This window comes from Nyctereutes procyonoides, unplaced genomic scaffold (genome assembly GCF_905146905.1).
Source record: "Nyctereutes procyonoides isolate TBG_1078 unplaced genomic scaffold, NYPRO_anot_genome, whole genome shotgun sequence".
NCBI classification, from domain to species: Eukaryota; Metazoa; Chordata; class Mammalia; order Carnivora; family Canidae; genus Nyctereutes; species Nyctereutes procyonoides.
This window is the reverse complement of record NW_026575126.1, coordinates 72,585,950-72,612,440: the sequence shown is the minus strand read 5'-3', so window position 1 is coordinate 72,612,440 and position 26,491 is coordinate 72,585,950. Positions and strand designations below refer to the sequence as shown.

The window sequence follows — 26,491 nt, the reverse complement described above, 5'->3', positions numbered from 1 at the left end:
TTAAAATGCAAGTTTGGCACATTCTAGAACTTGTATATTCCTTGCCTTCTCTCCATGGAGGAAGCACCCTCTGACACTCCAGGGTGGAGGGGGTCATGCTGCTTTCATGGGTATGGAACTCAGGGAAGGATGCACCTTAACGAGAGCTGAGACCTGGGTTTTTGCTCCCAGATCTCCATCCTCCCCAGTCTAATGCTCACAGCTTGCTCAAACCAGCAAGCTTCCACAGCCAAACCATGGAGGTGGGTAAGGCCTACCTTCTCCTGGAGTACAGGAGCAAGAGGATGCTGGGTCACTTCGTGGTCTTTGACCAGCAGCCTCCAGCCAAGCATTATTGGGATTGGGAGTGGGTATAGGAAGTATGATCATTCCCGTGCTCATGAGACTCTAGAAGGAATGAGATTGTCCAACAGAGAAGCAGGGGTGACACATGGTCTTCTCAGAATGGCTGGTGGTAATTGCCTTGGGTCCTGGGAAGGGGTTAGGCCTGTGATCAGAAGGGCTGCGTGGAGGATGAGGCTCTCAGGTTAAGCAGGATGTCAACTTGCTGGTTCATGGGAAGCCCCTCCCACGTGCTTAGGCATAAAAAACTGTGGGTGGGTGTTGGAGCCCAGACTTAAGAACTCACACCCCTTCATCATCTCCTTAACTTATGATGAAGGGACCAAAAAATAATAATTCTGCCAAAGGCATTTAGAGATCCACCTCTGCCCACTTCTTATTTTCTCAGATTATTATTCTGGAACATAGTTGGAAATGGTGGGCTGTAGCTATCCTTGAAAGACCAGGTCTAAGAGGGTACTATGCTGAGACTACATATAGGTACAGAAACAAAATGCCTAGGGGCAGGGTTCATAAGGTGCACCACACGCCGGGGTATGCAGAGTGACATGATGTCATCCCGAGCCTGAACTATTCACAAAGCCCATTTCCAGAGCAATTGTGAGTTCCTAGAATTCCCTAGCTCCTGTTAAAGGAGGGACCTGAGGGGCGGCAGGTGAGTAGGTGACCTGTATTTTCAATATAGAACAATACTAACATCTCTCACTGACTCAGTTCTTAGGCTCACCAGGCACCATTCTGAGCACTCTGCATGGATTCATTGATCCTCACCCAACCACCATTTTCAGATGAGTAAACTGAGGCCCAGGAAGGTGTAGTAACTTGCATGGGGTTGCTCCGGCCCCAGTCCATTCTGGCTCTGGCTCAGGCTCATGCACGTGGCCCCAAGACGTGAGGGCCGGTTTGAGTTTGGCCTCTGCCCAGTACTATTATGTGTAGGCCTGGAGCTAGAGTTCTGTTCTCTCTACATTTGCTTTCACCTTATGTGCCTCTGAATGTTGTCATTTTCAAGGTGCGGAATGAGGCTAGCATGTGTCTTTTTACTCCTGCACAGGTGAGCCAGTGGTGGTCACAGATGCTAAGAGATCAGTGACATCGCCAAGTGAAAGGTAAGGGAAATAAAAAAATCTGCAGGTAACCCCGAAGTGTCAGTTTTTAGACCATGGAAAGCTTCCCTTGTTTTGTTAGATATTCTTTATTGGAAAGGCTGTCTGGGATTTTAAGACTATGTTCCACTGACACCTTTGATTGTATTAAAAATTACTAAGAAAGGTAATGTCAAATTAACTAGTTAGTTTCACATTCAGCTGGATGGTGGGAAGGGGAGCTAGGATGGCATAGAGATGGGGGGATTTGAGTACACTGTGTCCAGATGCCTGTGGTTTCCTCTCACCCCACCTGGCTTGTCCTAACAAGGGTTCTCTTCTTTCAGCTGTGGCACCATCAGTGTGAAAACTGAACCCATGGAAGATTCGGGTATGTACACTGATGCTTTTAGAATCAAATATTGAGCAGGTTATCACTTGACGACTCCTTGTGTTTTACTTTTAAAAAATAAGACTTTCAGTAAAGTAGGAAGGGGAGGTCCTTCCTCAATTCGATTAAAAAAAAATCCAAAAAAAAAAAAAATCTACAGGAACATCTGGGTGGTCAGCAGTTGAGCCTCTGCCTTCGGCTCAGGGCATGATCCCAGGATCTGGGATCAAGTCCCATATTGGGCTCCCTGCAAGAAGCCTACTTCTCCCTCTGCCTGTGTCTCTGCCTCTCTCTGTGTCTCTCATGAATAAATAAATAAATCTTTTAAAATTTAATTAATTAATTTAAAAAATTTAAAAATCTACAAATAGCCAAAAATCTCATCACAATTAGTGGTAAGAAACTAGAACATTTCAGGGGGTCCTAGGTGGCTCAGTTGTTTGAGCTTCCAACTTTTGATTTCAGCTCAGGTCATGATCCCAGGGTCGTGAGACTGAGCCCTACATCAGGCTCTGTGCTAAGCATGGAGCCTACTTGAGATTCTCTTTCCCTCTGCCCCTTCCCCCACCCTCTCTTAATAAGTAAGTAAGTAAGTAAGTAAATAAGTAAATAAATAAATAAAATCTTAAACCTAGGTCCTTTCTCATTGAGATCAGGAATGAGGCAAAGATATCCCCTTCTCCTACTCCCTTCCAGCATCATACTGAAAGTTGTAGCTAATACAATAAGACAAGAAAAGGAAATAAAAGGCACACAAATTGAGAATGATGAACTATAACTGCCATCATTCACAGATGACAGGATTATCTATATAGAAAAGCCCAAAGAATTGACCACTACAAGAGGTGGTGGTGAATAGGGCTTTATCCCAGCCTCTACCCCCTTTCCTCCTTAAAGGAAGGAAAATGGCATTAATTACAAGGAAAATGTTAAAAGGTTAAAAAAATATTTTTTTAAGATGCAAATGCTTAATCAAGGGATGGGAAAATATGGAGAGCATTAAAAGTGGAAAGGTTAGGGGGATCTCTGGGTGGCTTGGCAGTTTAGTGCCTGCCTTCGGCTCAGGGTATGATCCTGGAGACCCGGGATCGAGTCCCACATCAGGCTCCCTGCATAGAGCCTGCTTCTCCCTCTGCCTGTGACTCTGCCTCTCTCTCTCTCTCTCTGTGTGTGTGTTTCTCATGAATAAATAAATAAAATCTTTAAAAAATAAAAATAAAAAAGTGAAAAGCCTAGAAAACCTAAAATGAGCTAAGTACATAAAACCAAAACTCAAAGTTCAAGTTGATAAAAATGAACACAGACTGGGTCACCCAGCCTGGCTGGTCAGTGGAGCAGGCGACTCTTGATCTCCGGGTTATGAGTTTGAGTCCCACACTGGGTGTTGAGTTTACTTAAAAAAGAAGAAGAAAATATATGGAAGAAGGGAAAATAGAGATTTTAGCATCACTAAGACCATCACAGTGCGGTTCATGCTCAGCTGCCTCTTAAGGCCCTAGGGGGACCCTTAGGACACAGCTCTCCTCCTCTGTCTCATCTGTGGGTGCTCTTGTCCCTCCCATGCACATATAAACACCTGCTTAGCAGAGCTCCATCTTAAATGACAAAGTCTGAAAAATAATGGGGCTCATCCACTGTAGTCATTCTAGGTAAAACCAACACAGGTCCATGAACAGAGAAGCAAGCCACATGTACAGTTCAGCACAGTTCAGCTCTTAGGACACCTCTTCAGGCCTGCCCAATTTGATCTTAACCTAGGGCACCTGTCAGAGCTCAAATACACTCTGTGCCTCCAAAGGTCACAGGTTATTTAAACCCCCCAAGCATGGACGGCTGTCAGCTCCCCCAGCAGCCCTTTCCGATCCCACAGTGTCCAGTCTCCTACACCACCTGCTGGGCCAGAGGGGCATTTCCCACCACCTTAAAATAGGCCTCTCTTTTTTTTAAGTCCTTTCTACACCCAACATGGGGCTTGAACTCACGACCCCGAGATCAAGTCGGCCAGGCATGCCCAGGGCTCTCTTTGGCTGAGGCCCCTCTTTGGAGATGTGGTTCAGCTGAAACACAGATAGGCTCCCTATTAGTGTGACTTTCTTTTTTTTAAAATATTTTATTTATTTATTCATGAGAGACAGAGACATAGGCAGAGGGAGAAGCAGGCTTCATGCAGGGAGCCCGACGTGGGACTCGATCCTGGGACTCCAGGATCACGCCCCGAGCCGAAGGCAGACGCTCAACTGCTGAGCCACCCAGGCGTCCCTAGTATGACTTTCTACTGCGGATTTCATGCTGCCAATTGAAATGCTTCCAGCTACGTGCAGACTTCTGAGAGCCTTATTTCTTAAGATATTTCTGCAATACTTGCTACATAGAACAAGAGTTGAAATGGTTTTGAGTTTCTCTCTTTCTCCCTTTCCCATCCTCCCTTATAGTCTCGGCTTGCATCCTGTTGACCAGAGTCCCATTGGCCAAAGCGAGCCACGTGACCAGGCCCAGCGTTAAAGGGTGGAGATATAGCTTCCACTTCTAGAAAAGAATGGGAGAGACATTGCAGACAGGCATGCCCCCTGGGGTGGGAGAAGCTGTGGCTAGTTTTGTAGCTCCCTACACCTCTCCAAGATGAAAGCTTTTGGTTTTACTAACATAGTTCCCCTGGGTTTTAAAATTTTGAAATGCATTTCATTGTTGTGGGTAAATTAAGATTACAGGTGCCACCGGGTGATGTATAAAAGTATTGAATCACTATATTGTACACCAGAAACTAATACTACACTGTGTGTTAACTGGGATTTAAATAAAAATTTTTAAAAATTGTATGTGCCAGCTCAGGTCCCATTACAGAAGAATATCTACTGTATTTCACATAAATGCACGTGTCTATGTAGCTGTCTTGAAAGGGGACAAGTTCTCAGACTAGGAACTAGACCTTCTTCCCTTCTTTCCCTCCCTGCCTCTTTCTGTTCCTTTTTTCATCCTCTCCCTCTTTCCTTCTTTCCTTTTTTATTGACTTTATATTATTTTGTGTCTGTTACTTATATTTTTATATGGGTAAACTATTTGCTCACAGAGTGTGAGCTCCACCTTGTTTTGTGGACCCACCACGTCACCACATTCATCAAGGCAGACCCTGGAAGTTCCAGCAGTAACTCATCATTCTCTGCCTGTGGCTGTGGCCTACCTAACGCATGATTTTATCATTTTCATTGCATCCAAAGGCATGGCAGTGAAAGTGGCAGCTGTGTCAGTCAAGAAGGAATCAGAAGATCCTAATTACTATCTATATAATATGCAAGGTAATACTGTTTCTTAATAATTTTCTTCCCCAAAAGTTACTTGTGATGGAAAATTGTAATTAGTCCCCATCTGAAAAACAGGTGGACAGTAAAAGAAAAAAAAGCCATGTACCTGGGATCTAGCATAGGGCCATTTGAAGTAAAGCATTTTACAGTCATAAAACAGATCCTGTTTAGCCTAAGTCCACATGCTTTTAGGCAAATGTGAGAGCAAAGGTATTCCAGGGTGTATTTTATTTGAGTCTGTCTGTTAAGTATTCTTTTTTTTTTTTTCTGTTAAGTATTCTTATTTTGTGTGTTCTAAAATACTGGCCTGGGTGGCTCAGTCGATTAAGCATCCGACTCTTGATCTTGGCCCAGATCTTGATCTCAGGGTCATGAGTTCGAGCCCTGCATTGGGCTCTGTGCTAAATGTGGAACCTACTTTAAAAACAAACAACCTTCTTCCTAATCTTCTCCTGTCCAGTGTGTCCTCTAAATTACTGGGAAAGTATCAAAAGTTAAGATATGAATATGACAATGAAGACATTCGGGTGCCCATTCTTAATATATTTGCTTCATTGACATCATACAAGTTAAACGGGGACCAGAAGAGTCTGATTACCAAAGATGCACACTTATCACACGAGGCACAGGTAGGTGGTCTGTGCAGTTGCCTGGCTTGGTCCTCTCCCTGGAGATCAGATTCCCTGGATCACAGCACAATGCCAGTTTGAGGATGTGGTGTTATGGCATCCATAGGAGCGTTGCCAGCACCTGGATCCTGTCTCATCTTCAACTCCTCTGTGAATGCAGGCGGAATGGAAGACAATTTGCAATTAATTCCTCAAACATGACCAAGTTTGAAGTGTTTCCTACAAAAATCTTACCTTTGAAATATTCCTGCAGCATTACAGAGCTCCATAACTTCTACTAAAAAACTTTTTCAAAAATTCTTAAGACTGGTGAAAATGTGTGTTGTCATTGCTCTGTCCTGGGCCTGTCCCCCCACCCCACCCCACACACAGGTGGCCTACTGCAGTCTCTTAGGATCCCTTTTCCATCTGCCCTGCGTCCTGTCCCCCAGTCATTTATTCGTTGAGAACGGGGTCTATCACCTCCCTATCCAGCTCACTGTCTGTGCCTCCTCATCACCCATGGAGCTCCTGTGGTGTCCCTGTTCCATCCCCGTTCCCAGCCTCTCTTTCTATTCTGTATGCCTCCCACACCATCACCCTCCTTCAGTTCTTTGGACACACTGCTCAGTCTGATTCCTTATTTTTTTATTCCTGAGACACAGAGAGAGACAGAGACACAGGCAGAGGGAGAAGCAGGCCCCATGCAGGGAACCCGACTTGGGACTCGATCCCGGGACTCCAGGATTGTGACCTGAGCTGAAGGCAGATGCTCAAACACTGAGCCACCCAGGCGCCCCTCAGTGTGATTCCTTAAACATGCCCTGAATCCTCCTTGCACTGGCTTTTTTATAAGCTGATCCCTTCGTGTGATTCCCTTCTGGTTCTGCAGACTTCTGGCAAGTTCCACACTTCTTTCTGGGCACAGTCAGAATCTCTAATAGAACAGGGAGCCCTCAGCCCCTGAATTGCACACAGCATTTAGCGTGGCCTGCTAGTGTCATGTTTCTGCTCTGGCTGCAGGCTGCCCCAGCCAGTGGTGCACTCCTGGTGGGAAGACACCGCGTCTGCCCCCAGCTCAGAGCCCCAGCGCTGTGTACACAGCCGGCAATCGCATGTGCTTGCCGAACTGAGCGGGTCTTCACAAAGAAGCAGTGTGACCTGTTCTGCAGTCACTCCCGTTTGGAAGGAAGTATATATAATTACATCTTGATTCCCAAGAATATGCTTTTCAACTTAAATGATAAAACCTTGAGGTTTATAAAAATGAACACAGTTGGGGGAATCTAGATTATTCACAGAGTCTACTCCCAAAGGCAGCAGGGAAATAAATAAAAAATTAGATAGATATACCTACAATCATTCTATTTCAGTTTTTCAGACAGAAGCACATTATTCAAAGAGCAACATACAGGTTAAATGTTTAATTTATGATCTTTCTACTGCTTGGCTTGGAAATGACAGTACTATTCAAGACTTCTTAGTACAAAAAACTCCTTAAATTGGCCACCTTCCTTCTTGACACCCAATGGGTTAAAATTGCCTGACATTATGGACTATATTCCATAGCACTGAATGTTTTTGCAACCATTTAGATAAAATCCTTACATGTTGGAAGTACTGGCGTCTTTATAATCCTTTAAGGAAGAAATGTTTAAATCCATAAAGGCAACAAATGCCACCTGCTCAGAATGGCCGTTGGCCTTGGTAGGGGCCCCAGTGATGTCAGTTGGGCTTGTGCAAGGTTTATAAGAAAGCCTGATTTCCCATCCCACCCACCCCACCTGGACCTCACCATCCACCTGCAGCACAGACCTCTCGGGAGACCCCTGATGCACATACACACATACATGACTTGGCCAACACACAGAATCCATGGAAGTCCCATAAAGTCTTTTACATGTGCAGGGACCCCTGTCTGGGGCCCCTAGAAGTGTATGCACAGGACAAGCTTTGCTGAGATACACTGTGCCCAGACTCCCTTGACATGGTGGAGGTGAGAGCATCAACACTATTCAGTTTTCTTCCCCATTGACACTACACAATTTGGCGGAGGAAACTTCCAGGCAGACGGGAAAATGGATACAAAAACCCAAGATCAAGGAACTAACACTGTCTTTCCCACATCCCATCACTGACACTGACTCCGTGCTTCCCTGCTCCCCCATTTAAATCCCCCTCTGATTATGTTGAGCCTAGATAACATAGGATAATCTCCTTTTCTGAAGGTCAGCTGACGAACAAGCTTAATTCCACCTACAACCTAATTGCCTCTTGTCCTGTAACATACTAGATTCATAGGTTTTGAATATTTGTGCAGGGCCACTGCCCACCACAAGTACTAAAATTGAATGCCAGCTTTAAAGTAACCTAGATGAAACGGACAAGCTACTGAAACTGATCAGAGATAAAACACAGAATTTGAATAGTCATAACCAAGGAAAATGAATCTGTAATCAAGAAACTTCCCACAAACCAAAGCCCAGGACCAGATGACTTCACTTGTGAATTTTACCAAGTGTTTAAACAAGAATTAGCACCAATTCTTCACATACCCAAAAACTGGGAGAGGAGAGAAAGCTTCCCAGCTCATTCTCTGAGACCAGTATTACCTGATCCCAAAATCAGACAAAAAGCAACACAAAACCGAGAACTATAGACCAATATCCCTTGTTAATATACATACAATGATCCCCAAAAAAGACTAGTAAATGAATCCAGCAATATATAAAAATGATCCTACCTCATGATGAAGTGAATTTATCCTAGGAATCCAAGGTTTAGTTCAATATATGGAAATCAAGCAGTAGAGCACAATGTAATGGAATAAACGACAAAACCACACTATTATCCTAATAGATGTAGGAAAAAAGTCATTGCACAAAATTTAACATCCTTTCATAATAAAAACACTCAACAAACTAGGAGTTGAAGGGAACTTCTTTTTTAAAAAAATTTATTTATTCATGAGAGAGACACAGAGACACACAGGCAGAGGGAGAAGCAGGCTCCCTATGGGGAGCCAGATGTGGGCTTTGATCCCTGGTCCCCAGGATCAGGCCCTGAACCAACGGCAGCACTAAACCGCTGAGCCACCCGGGCTGCCTGGAACTTCTTAACCTAATAAAGAGCATTAATGAAACCCTACAGCTAACACCCTACTTAATGACGAAAGGTGGAAGGCTTTTGCCCAAAGACCAGGAATGAAACAAGGATGACTGTTTTTGCCACTGTTATCAATTGTACTGGAGTTTCTAGGCAAGACAAGTAAAAAAAAGTCATCCAGATTGAAAAGGAAGAGGTTAAAACTATTTCTATTTGTAGATGACATGACTTACATGTTGAAAATTCTTTTTTTTTTTATTTTTTTTTAACTTTGTTTATGATAGTCACAGAGAGAGAAAGAGAGAGAGGCAGAGACACAGGCAGAGGGAGAAGCAGGCTCCATGCACCGGGAGCCCGACGTGGGACTCGATCCCGGGTCTCTAGGATCGCGCCCTGGGCCAAAGGCAGGCGCCAAACCGCTGCGCCACCCAGGGATCCCTACATGTTGAAAATTCTAAGGCATACACACATTCACATCTTAGAGCTAATAAATGAGCTAGCAAGATTGCAGGACACAAGATTAATATAAAGAAATGAGTTGTATTTCTATATGTTAGGAATGAACAATCAATCAAAATATGAAATTAAGGGGCACCTGGCTGGCTCAGTCGGTAGAGCACATGACTCTTGAGCTCAGGGTCATGAGTTTAAGCCTCACATTGGGGGCAGAGTTTACTTTTAAAAAATGAAAATAGGGCAGCCCTGGTGGCTCAGCAGTTTAGCGCTGCCTTCAGCCCGGGGCATGATCCTGGGGTCCCGGGATTGAGTCCCACGTCAGGCTTCCTGCATGGAGCCTGCTTCTTCCTCTGCCTGTCTGTCTCTCTATCTCTCATGAATAAATAAAATCTAAAAAAAAAAAAAAAAAAAGAAAAAGAAAAAGTTCTATTTGCAATAGCATCAGAAATACTTAAAAAATAAAATACTTAATAAATTTAACCAAAGAATTGCAAGACTCATATACTGAAAACTATAAAACATTGTTTAAAAAATTAAAGGAGACCTAGACAAATGGAAAGACATTCTGTATTCATGGATTGGAAGATTTTCTTAAGATTCACGTGGAAATGGAAGGAACCCTGAATAGCCAAAACAACCTTGAAAAGAATACAGAGCATGAGCAGGGGAAGGGGCAAAGAAAGAATCCCAAGCAGATAATGAGCTGAGTGTGGAGCCCAATGTGGGGCTTGATCTCACAACCCTGAGATCATGACCTGAGCCGAAATCAAGGATCAGATGCTTAACCGACTGAGCAACGCAGGTGCCCCTGCATTCCCTGATTTCAAAGCCTATTACAAACCTACAATTATCAACACTCTGTGTTGATAGACATACAAAACAATGGACTGGAATTCCAGAAATAAACCCACATACTAAGTTGATTTTCAACAAGAGTGCCAAGACGATTCAATGGAGAAAGAATAGTCTTTTCAGAAAATGGTACTAGAATAATGATACCTGGGGCTCCTGAGTGGCTTAGTCGGTTAAGCACCTGCGTTCAGCTCAGGTCATGATCTCAGGGTCCTGGGGTCGAGCCCAGCGTCAGACTACCTACTCAGCAGGGAGTCTGCTTCTCCCTCTCCCTCTGTCATTTCTCTCACTTGTTCTCTCTCTCTCTCTTGTTCCGTCAAATGAATAAATAAAATCTTTTTAAAAATTACTGGGTATCTACATGCAGAAAGATCCATTTGAACCCCTGCTTCACACTGTATACAAAAATTAACTCAAAATGAATCAAAGGCTGGAGCACCTGGGTGGCTCAGTCAGCTAAGCATCTGCCTTCGGCTCCGGTCATGATCCCCGAGTCCTGAGATGGAGCCCTGCCTCGGGCTCCCTGCTCAGTAGGGAGTCTGCTTCTCCCTCTGCACCACCACCCCACCCCGCCCCCGCTTGTGCTCTCTAACTCTCTCTCAAATGAATTTAAAGAAAAAAAATCTTTTAAAAAATAGATCAAAGACCTAAATGTAAGACCCAGGAACACGCATGCACTTTGAAGAACACATAGACATAGATTTTTGTGATCTTGGGTGAGATCATGGTTTCTTAGTTTAAGTGGCCAAAGGAAAAAAAAAAAAACTTTACCAAAATTAAAAACTCATGTGTTTCAAAGAACTCTATCTAAAAAGTAAAAAGAGGGGCACCTCACCTGGATGGCTCATTCAGTGATCTCAGCTCAGGTCTCAATCATGAGTTCAAGCCCCAGGATCGGCTCCACTTTGGACACGGAGACTACTTTAAAAAAAAAAAAGTAGGGACACCTGAGTGACTCAATGGTTGAGTGCCTGCCTTTGGCTTAGGGCGTGATCCCAGATTCCCGGTTCGAGTCCTGCATCGGGCTCTTTGCATGGAGCCTGCTTCTCCCTCTGCCTTTGTCTCTGCCTCTCTCTCTGTGTCTTTCATGAATAAATAAATAAAATCTTAAAAAAAAAAGAATTGTTAATTTGGGGGAAATTGTGTTGTGAAGATGAAGGACGAGAGTCATTATGTCTTATTTGTACACACACAGTCTGTGCACCCCAACCCTGCTAGACTTGGGAATTTTTTTCAAGATTTTATTTATTTGAGAGACAGCGAGAGAGAGAGAGACAAGACAGACAGACAGACAGACTGGGAGGAGGGGCAGAGGGAGAGGAAGAAGCAGGCTCTCCCTTGAGCAGGGAGCCCAACTCGGAGCTGGATCCCAGGACCCTGAGATCATGACCTGAGCTGAAGGCAGATACTTAACCGACTGAGCCACCCAGGTGCCCCAGACCTTGGATTTACTTTAATGACCAGTGGCAGGCAGGTGTGCAGAAGTGGGCACAGAAAAACAGAATAGGGAATTGGTGGTGTTGGCACGTGGCATTATTCCACCATCTCTGCTTTTGTAGGTTTGAAACTTCTCCAAATTATAGATAAAATAACAAAGAAAAAGCATAAAGAAAGGATCATTTGTGTGAATTTTATTTTAAGGACTCGAAGTGTTTCCCATGTACATTCATGTGTGGGTCTTGAACTGTTCATGTGGTTTTAAATGAATTCTTGTTCTTGTTTACGTTTTGTATTTTGGCCTTTTATTTATTTATTTTTTAACTGAGCATTTACTTCCGTTTCAGAAAGCCAGCATCCTTGTGGGAGTAGCGAAGTAATAGAAATGGAATTACCAATGGAAGGTTAGAAAAGCCAGGCATTTTATCCTCCTTTTGATTTTGTTGTTTTAGTTTACAGTATTTTGCAGAGAACACACTCTTTTAAACACTCCTGACCTAAGTTTAAAAATAAGGCAGCTTCCTGGCATGTCTTCTTAGAAAACCAGCCAAGTCTTAGCCCTAAAATGTGGCCTTATGAACTCTGTCACTCTTCCTTTTCCGATCTGTGATTCTCCTTAAAGCACTCGAATTAGAAGTTGCATGGTAAGAAAACTTTACACCTGTGCCATTTGTTGCTTTATTCCATTTTGTCTTCTTGATGGGCATATTAAAATTCCTTTTATTTCTTGTTTTTAAGTAAACCCTATACCACACATGGGGCTCAAACTCGTGACTCCATGGTCAAGAGTTGCATGCTCCACCGACTAAGGCATCCAGGCACCTCTATTCTTTTGAACAGAGTTGAAAAGTATTTTAGGAAATACTGTTTTTAAAGATTTTATTTATTTATTTGAGAGCGAGAGAGAGCGCACATTTGCATATGCAAGAGAGAGCGAGAGCAGGAGTGAGGGGATTGGGGCAGAGAGAGGGAGAAGCCGACTCCTTGCTGATCAGAGAGCCTGATGATGTGGGACTCAATCCCTGGACCCCAGGATCACGACCTGAGCCAAAGGCGGACACTTAATCAACTGAGCCACCCAGGAGCCCCTAGGAAATTCTTGAATCAGAATTTGATAATATTTCCCTCCATGTGAGTATAAATCTTGAGTATTGTATCTAAGTCCCGTACTCTGACAATGGTTCGTGCATTCCAGGGTAAAATTAATAAAGGAAATGTCCTCCCCAAACCTAGAGAGATGGAACATCTTTGTCAGGTTACAAGCAGGAAGAGCTTGCTTTTAGGAGTAGGTCTATCTTAGTCCCAAGATAATTTGTATTTTTCTCTTAAGTAAGAGACATTCTCCAAAGAGCTAATGTGTTATCACTTTGAATAGTTTCTGTGATTTGGAGAGTTCTGGGGTTCTTTCTTTATTGTGGGGGACAGTTCCAATGGCTCCCTGAACATTTGGTTCAATTCTGTGACCTAAAAGAGTTTTGATAAATTTTGCCAGAGAACACACTACGTTAACGGTCCAGTGTTAGAATCATTCACTCACTCCTGGTGTGAATCATCTTGAACTTAATTGCTTTAAACCCAGAAGACAAGTCCCCTCTGCCATTATTCAACTTCCATTTATTTTTCTAAATTAACCATTTTTTTAAAAATCGTGGCTAAAAAAACACACCACATAAAATTCACCATCTGAATCATTACCGAGTGTGTAGTTCAATAGTGTTAAGTGTGTGTGTTCTTCACACTGTTGTACAGCGGGCCTCCCGAACTCTTGCAGATCTGTCCCCATGGAACACGGTGCCCTTCTGGCCCCAACACCCCCAGCCCCCATACCGCCTGCTGTCCCTGTGAGCTGGACCACTCCAGGTCCCTCGTGTGAGTGGAATCACACTATACAGTGTCCATCTTCTTGTGACTGACTTATTTCACCTGTTATGACACTCCACCTCCCCCCTGGGGTTCACCCATGTGTGACAGGATTTTGCCATTTATTTTTCTGACTTTCCCTGGGTGTTGGGGAGGATGGAGATTTCAAATTCAGTTTAAATCTGTTCCTCCCTTACAACATTTTCTTTCCCTTTGCTGAAGCCCATTGAGACATTGTTCTGTAGGGGCACCTGGCTGGCTCAGTCAATGGAGTGCGAGACTCTTGATCATGAGTTCCAGCCCCATGTTGGGTGTGGAGCCTGCTCAAAATAGATATAAAAATAAATAAAGAATAAAAATGTAAAAAGACATTGCGCTGTCATGGTTTTTTTTAAATGGATAGAACGTATTTAGGAAGGGAAGACCTACATGAGAGTCCCGGTAGAGCTGGTGTGGAGTAGGAGTCGGAAAGATGTCACTGGATGTTGGTCTTGGAAATACCTTGTTTCTGAAGAGATTTTTTTTTTTTTTGAAGTTGTATTTATTTATTTATTTATTTATTTATTTATTTATTTATTTATTATCTCTTCACCCAATGTGGGGCTTGAACTTATAATCCCAAGATCAAGAGTCACATGCTCTACTGACTAAGCCAGCCAGGCACCCCCAAGAGACTTCTATTATAGTATAGCAGGCAGCCCATTTATGAGACAGCTGAATTAGTTTGATTTTTTTTTTTTGGTAAATTTTTTATTTTGCAGTAAAGAGTCACAAGAAACTGCAAGAATAGTCAGAGAGGTCTGGTGTGTCTTCGCCTATTTCCCCCCAGATATTATATCTCAGGTTCCCATAGTCCGATATCCAATAGCTAATTAGTCTTGAGTCTTTCTTCCTCTACCGACAGTTAATGGGCAGCTTTCTGAAATGAGCCAGAGTCAGGTGAGGGCGTCTAGCCACACTTGTGTCTGTTTGTAGAACTCCGTGTCGTGATTCTTGCAAACCAGAAAAATCAGTTGTGCCACCGGTGTCATAACAGACTGAACCCCGGGGGCTGCTGGCAGGGGAACGGCCACCCAGAGCACACGGCTTTCTTTTATCCTAGGGATTTCTGGTGACAGCAAGAAAATGCGATATGATCACAGGAACTCCATCACCTCAGAGAGAAGGGCACAGAAATCTGTGTCCACTAATGTGGGTGACAGGGAACTGCTTCATAATGTGTGAGAGTTTCTTGCCCCCCTTTATCCCCTAGAAGGCTATCCTGTCTTACCCTGCGATCCCTTTTAAAGTTAAAATTACCTTCACCATAGAGATGCCTGGCTGGCTTGGTCAGAAGAGCATGTGGCCCTTGATCTCACAGTTGTGAGTTTGAGGCCCACATTGTGTGTAGAGATTACTAAAAAATAAAAACGATAAATAAAAATAAATTTTTTAAAATGGTTTAAAATGTCAGGCTAGGGGCATCTGGGTGGCTCAGTCGATTGGGCGTCTGCCTTTGGTTCAGGTCATGATTCTGGGGTCCTGGGATTGAGTCCCATATCAGGCTCCTGGCTCAGTGGGGAGCCTGCTTCTCTCTCTCTGTCTCTCTCTCAAATAAATAAATAAAGTCTTTAAAAAAAAAAAAAAGCCAGGCTAAGCTACTGTTTTTGTACAGGAGCAATAAAAGGTTGGAACATGAGAATACATAATAACAAATGTCATTTTAGCAATTTTTTTTTCAAGATTCCACTCAACGTGTCCCTTCAGAAACGAATGAGGACCTTGAAGTCGAAGTGAAAATTGAAGGTTAGTTGTCAAAAGCTTCATCAGAGTGACGCTGCTCAGTGTGGCTTTCATTTCCTCTTAAAGGGTTATTGTGGGGAGAAAAATTAAACTGGCATCAGGGGGTGTGTGTGTCTCTCTGGATATATGGGGGGCCAAGGGGATATGGGTGTGTGTCTGTATGTATGTAGGGGGTGTGGGTGGGGTGTATAGGTATATACATGTAAGTATGTGTGCCTATGTATGTGTGTGTTTTAGGTCATGCACATTAGCACTGGCCAGGGACCCGACTCTGCTCCATGCCAAGTGAGGGAAGAAAGAAGAGGGTGCAGGGAGGGGTAGGGCTGCATTCCCTCCGAAGCATATTCCCTCTTCTGCTGGAGTATAAAGAGTTCAGGGGCGCCTGGGTGGCTCAGTTAGTTAGGCATCCGACTCTTGATTTTGGTTCAGGTCGTGATCTCAGGGCCATAAAATCGAGCCCTGTGTTGGGCTCCACCCTTGGCATGGAACCTGCTCAAGGCTCTCTCTCTCTCCCTCTGCCCGTCTGCCCCTACTTCCTCACCCTCTCTCCCTCAAAAAAAAAAAAATTTTTGTTTAATAAAATAGGGACGCCTGGGTGGCTCAGTGGTTGAACGTCTGCCTTCAGCTCGGGGCGTGAGCCCAGGGTCCTGGGATCGAGTCCCACATCGGGCTCCCTGCATGGAGCCTGCTTCTCCCTCTTTCTGTGTCTCTGCCTCTCTCTGTGTGTCTCTCATGAATAAATAAATGGAATCTTAAAAAAAAAAAAAAACTTTAAAAAATAAAAAAATAATAAAATCAAATCTCCAAAGTTCATCCACATTGCAGCATATGATAAAACTTCCTTTCTTTTTAAGGTTGAATAATATTCCACTATGTATATAAATCACAGCTAATCAATTTTTCCATCAATAAATGTTTGGATGGTTGTCTTATTTTTAAGAGTATAACATAGTGTAACATAGACAGTTGTCAAATCACTATGTTGTACACCTGAAACTGTTGCAACATTGTATGCCAACTCTACTTCGATTTAAAAAGGAAGAAAAGGAAACAATAGGGGCACCCGGGTGGCTCAGTCGGTTGAGCGTCTACCTTTGGCTCAGGTCTTGATCCCAGGGTCCTGGGATGGAGTCCTGCATCAGGCTTCCTTCTCAGGGAGTCTGCTTCTCCCTCTGCCCCCTGCTCATGCTCTCTCTCACTCACTGTCTCTCAAATAAGTAAAATCTAAAAAAGGAAACAATAAATTTTATTTATTTATTTATTCATGAGAGACACAGAGAGAGGCAGAGTCACAGGCAGAGGGAGAAGCAGGCTCCCTGAGGGATGTGGGACTTGATCCCAGGATCCTGGGATCACACCCTGAGCCAAAGGCAGATGCTTAACCCACTTGAGCCATCCAGGTATCCCTATTTTTTATTTTTTAAAGATTTATTTATTTTAGAGAGAGAATACGCAGGGCAGAGGGGCAGAAGGAGATGGAGAGAGAGTCAAGCAGGGTCTGCACTGAAAATGGAGCCCAACTCCAGGCTTGATCTCTCAACCCTGAGATCCTGACCTGAGCCAAAATGAAGAGTCAGACTCTTAATCAGCTGAGCCACCCAGGCACCCAACATCCTTTTTTTTTTTTTTCTTAAAGATTCTCCTTTGACATCAACACTAAACTGCAGAGACACAAATATAATTAATGCCATGCCACCTGGCAGCTAATTGTTCTCTGAAGCTTTAAAAAATTGGGTCTGTGCTTTTCTGATGAGAATGGCATGTTGACATTTTTAGAGAATTAACCTAATTTTCTTGAAGTTCTAAATTTCATTTTCTGTTTTTAGGAAGCACAAATTCATCCACTATTACAAATTCTGCAGCAGGTGTTGAAGATCTTAACATTGTTCAGGTGACAATTCCAGGTATGGAAGTTTATCTGGCTTTATCATAATTGACTCTATATCTTTCTGTTATATTTTTGTTCTATTTTAGCCATTTTATGTCTTTTTGTTATATTTTTGTTCTATTTTAGCCATTTTATGACATGGATTGGAGCTATTTTATTTTATTTTGTTTTGTTTTTTGCTTCATTCAGCCTTTCAACTAAGGAATGACAATTCAAGAACATAAAATACAAAAAAAAAAGAATATAAAATACATTACAGAGGGGATAATTGCCACACACTGAATATCTTGCTTATATCAGACATTATTAATCGGATATAGACTGCTTCTCACATCCATGCCTTGGCATTACCTGGAAAAAACATCTCAAGGCAGGCAACTCCAAGCACTAGCTACCATTACATAAGAATTGACCACAGAGGTGGAATTTATTTGCTGCCCGTCAAGCAATCTTTTCTGAATATGTATATGTAAAATATATCTAGAGAGACACAAAAGAATCTAATAACATAGTTTCTCCAAGGAAGGAAACAAAGCCAAGAGAGGGATGGGAGAGAGATATTTTTCACTGTGTGCTGTTCTTTGTCTTATGGATTTTGAACCACATAATTGCTTTAGTTATTTAAAGTTAAATACAATAAAAATTTTAAGTATTGAAAAATATTCCCTCCTAATCCTAGTATATCTGATTCCTTTTACTTGTCATATTGCATTGACTAGGATTGCTATTATAATGTTGAAGAGTAAAAGTGAAAGTGGACATCTTTGTCCTGCATAATGTTGAAAAGGTTCCCTAAAGTAGGATGGAGTTTGTTTACATGTATTTATAATTTGGGAAATTCTCTATCATCTCTAATGGCTTCCATTTACACATTTCCAAGAACTAAATGGAATGATAAGCCAGGTAAAGTGCTTCTTTCATGTGCTGTCAGGCACCTCCTCCAACAGCTTTTGTGAAGGCAAATATATCAATAACACTAGTGTGCTTGATTGTCTAATTACTTTTAGATAATGAGAAGGAAAGATTATCCAGCATTGAAAAGATAAAACAACTAAGAGAGCAAGTCAATGACCTCTTTAGCCGAAAATTTGGTAAGTTTTTACATTTTTATATATCCAAAATGTATATATTTGAAATATTTCTTTTTATTGGAATACTTTATTGATATTTCTGGGGGTGCCTGGCTGGCTCAGAAGAATGTGTGACTCTGGATCTTGGGGTCATGAGTTCAAGCTCCATGTTGGGTGTAGAGCTTACTAAAAAAGCTTTAAAAATAGGGACACCTGGGTGGCTCAGTGGTTGAGCATCTGCCTTTGGCTCAGGTCGTGATCCCAGAGTCTTGGGATTGAGTCCCACATCAGGCTCCCCGCAGGGAGTCTGCTTCTCCCTCTGCCTATGTCTCTCTGTCTCTCATGAGTAAATAAAATCTTTAAAAAAATTTTTTTTAATAAAATAATTATATATAGAAAAAGAAACTGATCTTTCTGCGAAGGAGCTATAGTCAAAATCAGTGTGTATTTTTCCTGAAGAGCTTTTACATGGATACACTAATCACAATAATAATGTCTATCTTTGATTTACTGAGTTCTTACCATGGCTGAGCATTGCTTTCAGCGCTCGAATGTGATTATTTAATCTTCATAAAACCCTTTTACAGGTAGATGCTGGATTGTTTCTCTTTCATAGGGAGAGAATCTGAATCTTTTACTGCCCGTTGCCAATGTCAAAGTCAGTAAGATTGTGAAGTAATGATGGCCAATGGCCCATGTTGTTACTGGACGGGAAGGATGTTGACATCTTGGCACTAAAGACAAAGCGTGGTCTGGGAAAAGTAAGTGACACACTTACGCGGTCTTTTGTTGCCTGTCTCATCACAGGTGAAGCAATCGGGGTGGATTTCCCTGTGAAAGTTCCCTACCGGAAAATCACATTCAACCCTGGCTGTGTGGTCATTGACGGCATGCCCCCGGGGGTGGTCTTCAAAGCCCCTGGTTATCTGGAAATCAGCTCCATGAGAAGGATCTTGGATGCCGCAGAATTTATCAAATTCACAGTCATCCGGTAAGTGAGCCTTCCCTACTTGGTGGTGAGAATGAGTCTGAAGGTAGCCCCTTGCTCTGGGTGGGCAGGTGGCTGCGCAAGAATTGTTTTACCCCAGGAGGTGGGCGGCGGGGCTCTGAGGTCAGGTGCTGTGCCAGGCTGCCTCTCATACTCATTTTATCGTATTCCGCTTCTGGGAGCTGTGGGTCCGTGTTCCTGTTTCTTAGTGAGAGCGAGCAGCCTCCTGTTTACCTCCTGCTGCACCTAACATAGAGTTGACACTCCCCAAAGTCTGCCAAGTAGAACTAAACGGACAAGAGAGGGAAAGAGCTTTGTTGCATTCACTGTGTGTCTCTTTCTCTTCAGACCACTTCCAGGCCTTGAGCTGAGCAACGGTGAGTATTCCGGGTGCGGGTGCGAGATGGTCTTTCTGGCCCCCACTGTGCGGTGCCAAATGTCTCAGCAGGCGCTCACCATGGGCTCCTTGCTTCTAGATCCTTGAGCCTTAGAGCAAAGCATGATGCTCTTCAGATGCAGTGTACTTTGCCTGCCAGTTATAAAGTCCTTTAATTCTGGTGCTTGACCAGGCATTTCTTCTCATGCGACAGTTCGATGGAGCTCGCTGGCACACTCTCATTCAGGACCCCTTTATGGCAGGGGGGCTAGTAACGTAATACTGAACTAGCCCTTCTGAGGATAGCACCTACCTGCCTGGCCACCTCAGCTCCATCCCCCAGGACCTCCCCCTCAAGATCTCCCCACAGTTCAGAGCCAAAAGGGGTGCCACCTAGCACAGAGAGGGGGGTCCCAGGACCCCCTCTGGTCCTGAGGTCAACATCTGTTTGATTGAGTGATGCCCCATCCACTGTGCCTGTTAAATATTCTGAACATGCCCCCTGGAGTCATTGCAAGCGAGTCAACAGCATCCTGTCGAGTGAATAACGCAGATGTAGAGATCTCAGGAGTCTGAGTCACTAGGGAACCTCCTCAGTTAAAGCTGGAAGAACTAAAATATTCTTTCAAAATGCCCGATTACTATTCCTAAACTTATCTTGTTGCTGGATGGTTTTGTACATTTTTTGTAGCTTTACTGAAGTGTAATTTACATACTGTAAAATTCACTAGCATGAGGTATACACATGTCAGTGACTTTTAGTAAATTTACAGAGTTATGCAACCACTGTCACTATAGTCTAATATTAGGACATTGCTGTCACCCCCAAAAGATTCCTCCTACCCATTTCTCTGTCATTTCCCATTCCCACCCTCAGCCCCAGGCAACCACCGAATTGACTTTCTTTCTTGTCTCTGCCCACATTTTCTTAAAGTGAATTTTTAGACCTGTGTTCTCTCCAAGTAGAGCTCACCTGCATCATGGCCAGATTTCTTTAAATTTAAAACAAGTAAGTTCTGTGCGGTTCCGTGACTACGACCAAGGTCCTTTGTGACTCACGGCAGGTAAATCACGTGCCTTCTGTGGTCATCCCCTTTTGGTTTATTTAAAAGTTCTCTTGAGACTCAAGGGAAAAAAATGGACATTAAACTGCAAACATAACTGCATATCATTCTTGCTTAAACCAGGGGTGGCAAACATACTTGCTGAACCTCAAAAGATGCCGTTCATGGGGCTTATGTACCTTTTAAAAATGGGAATAAGTGGCCAAGGACTAGGACACCTGGGTGGCTCAGTGGTTGAGCATCTGCCTTCAGCTCAGGTCATGATCCTGGGGTCCTGGGATCGAGTCCTGCATCGGGCTCCCCAGAGGGAGCCTGCTTCTCCCTCTGCCTATGTCTCTGCCTCTCTGTGTGTCCCTTGTGAATAAATAAAATCTTTTAAAAAGAGAGAAAAGAAAAGCCAGGGACTTTTGTATCAAGAAAAAGAAAAGCCAGGGATATTTTCATAAAAGTCAATTTTTGGGAGTCAGGGATGCTTGGCTGACTCAGTGGGTAGAGCATGCAACTCTTGATCTCAGGGTTGAGAGTTTGAGCCCCACATATGGCATAGAGTTTACCTTTTAAAAAAAAAATTGGTTTCTAAGTTGTCTTTCGGAATCGGAAGATCTGGCCACAGGTCCCACGCTCCCTCCAGCAGTGATTTACTGGAGCTGAGAGTCAGCCGTCTATCTCCACAGGGGCGGGGTAACCATGCCCCCCCACCAGCCACTTCACCCTGATGTTTGTCATCATGTTTTTGCTGTCATTTCTTCATATAGTAGAGCTAAGAGAAAAAAGTGAAATATTTCTTGTCTCCATGTCTCTGTCAAAAGTGGGAAAAAGAAAGATAGACCAGGAGGGCCGTGTATTTCAAGAGAAGTGGGAAAGAGCATATTTCTTCGTGGAAGTGCAGAATATCCCTACGTGTTTAATATGCAAACAGAGCATGTCTGTGTCCAAAGAGTACAACCTCAGGCGTCATTATCAAACAAATCACAGTAAGCACTACGACCAGTATACGGAGAAGATGCGAGACGAGAAGCTCCATGAGCTAAAGAAAGGGCTCAGAAGGTACCTCTTGGGATCATCAGAAATTGTGGGTCCTGAGCAGAAACAGGTGTTTGCAGACGTGAGTCCAAATGACAGTGTGGCTGTGCAGCCCGTAGAGGATGTGGCTGGGAGCTTATGGGAGAAGTTACGCGAAAAAATCAAGTCGTTTGTGGCATACTCTATTGCAATTGATGAGATCACGGATATAAATAATACCACCCAGCTGGCCATATTCATCCGTGGTGTGGATGAGAATTTTGACGTGTCAGAAGAGCTTTTGGATACGGTGCCCATGACGGGCACAAAATCTGGCAACGAGATATTTTTGCGTGTGGAGAAAAGTCTTAAGAGGTTTAACATCGATTGGTCCAAACTGGTCAGTGTGGCCTCTACCGGCACCCCCGCAATGGTAGATGCGAATGACGGATTGGTCACAAAACTTAAATCCAAGGTGGCGATGGTTTGCAAGGACTCGGATCTGAAGTCGGTCTGTTGCATCATTCACCCGGAATCTCTATGTGCGCAAAAGTTGAAGATGGAGCACGTCATGAGTGTGGTGGTGAATTCCGTGAACTGGATATGCTCCCGTGGACTGAACCACAGTGAGTTCACCACTTTGCTCTATGAACTGGACAGTCAGTACGGCAGTCTGCTGTACTACACCGAGATCAAGTGGCTCAGTCGCGGGCTGGTGCTCAAGAGATTTTTTGAATCGTTGGAAGAAATTGATTCCTTCATGTCATCCAGAGGAAAGCCCCTGCCTCAGCTGAGCTCTCAAGATTGGATCAGAGACTTGGCCTTCTTGGTTGATATGACAATGCACCTGAACACTTTGAACATCTCCCTCCAAGGGCACTCCCAGGTCGTGACACAGATGTACGACTTGATCCGGGCATTCCTAGCCAAACTGTGCCTCTGGGAGACTCACTTGGCCAGGAATAACTTGGCCCACTTCCCCACGCTGAAGTCAGTTTCCAGAAATGAAAGCGACGGCCTGAACTACATTCCCAAGATCGTGGAACTGAAGACGGAATTCCAGAAAAGGTTGTCTGATTTCAAACTCTACGAAAGCGAACTGGCCCTGTTCAGCTCCCCTTTCTCCATGAAGATCGAGAGTGTGCATGAAGCGCTCCAGATGGAGGTCATCGACCTGCAGTGCAACACGGTGCTGAAGGCTAAGTATGACAAGGTCGGGGTCCCCGAGTTCTACAAATACCTGTGGAGCAGCTACCCCAAGTACAGAGTCCACTGCGCGAAGATTCTCTCCATGTTCGGGAGCACCTACATTTGCGAACAGCTGTTTTCCATCATGAAACTGAGCAAAACAAAATATTGCTCCCAGTTAAAGGACTCGCAGTGGGATTCCATGCTCCACATCGCAACGTGACTTAGGACACGTGCCCGGCCACACCCCGAGTCGAGGCACAAGACTAGAATCCTCTGGGCCCAAGGGATGGCACCATGAGAAGACGAGCTATAAAACCTTTCTCTTTTCCAGTGTTTTCCACTTTGACTTGGAAACGTTACTTGCAGTATCCTACCTGTTTGTATGACATTTTATGCCTCACCGTAATCCAGTAAAGATCAAGACGGTTTTATTGTATTTCTGGTGGTGCTTTTCCTTACAGCTGGCGGGTTTCACTCACCCCTGGCGGCACTGAGTCCAGCACACTGATGTTTTAGATCAGTCAACAGAGGGACGCCTGGGTGGCTCAGTGGTTGAGCATCTGCCTTCGGCTCAGGTGTGATCCTGGGATCCTGGGATCGAGTCCCACATCAGGCTCCCTGCTCACTGGGGAGTCTGCTTCTCCCTCTCCTGCCACTCCCCCACACCCCCGCTCATGCTATCTCTCTGAAATAAATAAAATCTTTAAAAATAAATAAGGGCACCTATTTGTGTTTGAGCATCTGCCTTCAATTCAGGTCATGATATCAGGGACCTGGGATCAAGTCCCGCATCGGTTCCCTGCCTGCTTCTGCCTCTGCCTATGTCTTTGCCTCTCTCTGTGTCTCTCATAAATAAATAAATAAAATCTTTAAATAAATAAAAAGATAAAAAAAATCAGTCAACAGAGAAACAGAGATGTGTGCATTTGTGGAGTGGTATAACTGCACACACATCTATCTCCCCACTTTTTGTGTGATGTCCCTTGTGGTCTAACAGGTTTGCAAGCTTGGGAATAGTCCCATGGAGACACATTCACATATCATAGTACTCCTGAGTGACCTGTCTCTACCTCCACGCCGACCCACAAAGGTAGGAGTTAAAAATGGAAAACCACAGATAACAACATGGCCTTTCAAAGGCCAAGGAAGCTGAGGTTTGCAGGTTGTTTTTTTGTTTTTGTTTGTTGGTAAACTTTATTTTGAGGGGTGCCTGGATGGCTCAATTTGTAGAGCATCCTACTCTTGATCTCTGGGTGGTGAGTTCGAGCCCCACAGTGGGTACAGTGATGACTTAAAAAATAGATAAATTGTATTTTGAAATAATTTCAAGTTTACAAAGAAGTTGCAGAAATGAGAATGGTATGAAGAACACTTACACGTCCTCTTGCCAGATTGTCATATTGTTGAAATTTGACCCCTGTGCTTTATCAGTTGTTTGCCTGGGGGCTCCCTTGCTCACTCACTCTCTTTCTCTCGCACATGTGCGCACATGCGCGCACGTTTGTGTGTACGTTGCCTATAAGTGTGTATACACGAGTGTCTGAGTGTCTCTAACGTGTGTATAAATGTATGTGCCTAATGTTTTTCCTGAACCGTCTGAAGGGGTTACATACATCATTTACCCCAGAGTACTTAAGGGAATATTTTCCAAGAATAGGGATATGCTATTACCTAACCATGACTTAGTGATTAGCTCCAGTGAATTGAATGGTGATGTGTTGCTTTGACCTCATTGACTGTGGATGGTACCCCTTGTGATCTAACGTGTTTGCAGGCTGGGGACAGTCCTTTGGACTGTCCTGATGTCCTTTCCTATATAGCATTTAACCCCGGAGAGTTGGCGTAGAAAGCTCGCATGCGCGTGCGCGCGCGCGCACACACACACACACACACACAATGTGTTCTTAATCCCTATTAGGTACTAGAATTAGTGATGCCCCAGTTGTGGCTACTTTCCAGACTAGAGGAATTATGATCCTGACCTGGTGATGACCCATTCAGGAAGCAGTGGACAGGGGGATCCCTGGGTGGTTCGGTGGTTTAGCGCCTGCCTTTGGCCCAGGGCATGATACTAGAGTCCCAGGATTGAGTCCCACATCAGGCTCCCTGCATGGAGCCTGCTTCTCCCTCTGCCTGTGTCTCTGCCTCTCTCTCTCTCTCTGTCTCTCATGAATAAATAAAATTATTTTTTTTAAAAGGAAGCAATAAAAAAATAAAAAATAAAAAGGAAGCAATAGACAAGTGGATTAAAATGAAGGGAGGCTGCAGGAGAGAGACCAACCTCCAGGCCATTTCCTCCAGCCCCCGCCTGGAGCCCAGATGCATGTCCCCAGACAGAGGGAGAATGACCCAACCCTGGCAGTTCCTGTTGTTGGGCAGTTAACTGCAGTGCTGCTGGGTCTGGCTAGTTCAGCGGCTCACTTCCTGGGGGGAGGAAGGGGCTGGTTTACAACAGGGTCGGGGGACCTGCCCCTGGAGTACCTACCTGAGCAGGTGTCAGGTGGACCCTGCAGGAAAGGGTCAGCCCCCTCGTGTTATAAATCAGCAGCTAGGGCTCAGAGTGATTAAGTGACCTGCCAAGGTGACACAGCAGAGAAGTGGTCAGGGTTCAGACTAGGTCTGTGTGACTCCCAAGTTGTTCCATGACAGGTGGCTGTCGTGTGTGGCTTTCCAGTGGTTAGCCCATCAGGTGATGCTGAGGGGACAGCCGGGCTCAGCCTGGGCTGCCTTCTGTGGCTGGACTGGACTAGACTTCCAGCTTTGGGCTGTTGACTACAGGGGGCTGATGCTTCAGCCCCAGCTCATGGGCTGTTCAACGCCTACGACCCCTGGCTTCCTTCTCTACCCTGCATGTGTGTTGGGACCCCAGTGGTTTCACTCATGTGGACTGAGCCAAGCCTAGGAAAACTGACTGAACGAGCAGGTGGTTTTCTGGGGTCGTGGATTGATGGGGTGTCTGCAAATGAGAGCACAGGAGCATGGTGGTGGGGCCCAGCCCAGGAGCCAGGGACTGGATTTGGTGGTCCCCATCAGTTCCTAGGGGCAAAGGGTACAGTGCAACTCTCCCGAGGCCCTGTCTTCCCATTCCAAGGTGGGCAGAGGACCCTGGCCACTCCTCCAACACAGGCCTGGGGTTGGGGGCTTGGAGTTCTGGAGGCCAGGCCCACGTCACCTCCCTCCTCTGAGTGTCCCTTGGCCACAGCATCTTCCACTAGGACTGAGCCACAAACCAGGAGTTCTGTAGGGTCAGGAGAATATAATGGATCCAGTAAGGCTTTGGAATCAGAAAGAAAAGCCTGACTCCACCTCCCGGCTCTGTCATATTACCCTAAAAAAATTGCTTATGTTTTCTGAGGCTTGGTTTCCTCCTCCATAAACCTACCTGACAGGGTTGTTCTCAGAACCAGAAACAATGAAAGAAAGAGCCCAGCATTATGCCTGGCCTTAAGAAAACTGGCTACAGTGTGTGTGTAACTCAGACGCAGCATTTCCAGAAGCCAATGGAGAGTGCTGGGCAGGCATGCAACAGGGACCAGCACAAGGCCATCTCCAGGGGACCAGAAATACAGAAAAATGTGAAGAAAACGTTTGATCAGGACTTTAGCTTGGAAAAAAAATGAAACTAAAAATTAAACAAGATTTTATCTTACACAGTTTTTTATTTTAATTGCAACTGAACAAGCAAAGGGATTGGG

At 44.3% G+C, this 26,491-nt stretch overlaps 1 protein-coding gene across 5 annotated transcripts in view; it reads left to right on the top strand.

Annotated features, from left to right (window-relative positions):
* LOC129519544 (general transcription factor II-I repeat domain-containing protein 2) overlaps positions 1-23,649 on the top strand; it is a 49,513-nt gene extending 25,864 nt beyond the window's left edge. For 2 of the 5 annotated variants that reach the window (XM_055340143.1, XM_055340146.1), the window contains 10 exons: positions 1,397-1,451; positions 1,775-1,818; positions 5,034-5,111; positions 11,923-11,979; positions 15,158-15,220; positions 17,044-17,121; positions 18,113-18,196; positions 18,983-19,166; positions 19,512-19,540; positions 21,413-23,232. In XM_055340143.1, the coding sequence (XP_055196118.1) occupies positions 1,397-1,451; positions 1,775-1,818; positions 5,034-5,111; positions 11,923-11,979; positions 15,158-15,220; positions 17,044-17,121; positions 18,113-18,196; positions 18,983-19,166; positions 19,512-19,540; positions 21,413-23,016 (2,276 nt within the window). In that variant the 3' untranslated portion in view covers positions 23,017-23,232. Of the gene's footprint in view, positions 1-1,396; positions 1,452-1,774; positions 1,819-5,033; positions 5,112-11,922; positions 11,980-15,157; positions 15,221-17,043; positions 17,122-18,112; positions 18,197-18,982; positions 19,167-19,511; positions 19,541-21,412; positions 23,233-23,257 lie in introns of those variants that run through there. The other 3 variants (XM_055340147.1, XM_055340145.1, XM_055340144.1) reach the window with 3 other exon arrangements.
* Positions 23,650-26,491: the final 2,842 nt, after the last annotated feature.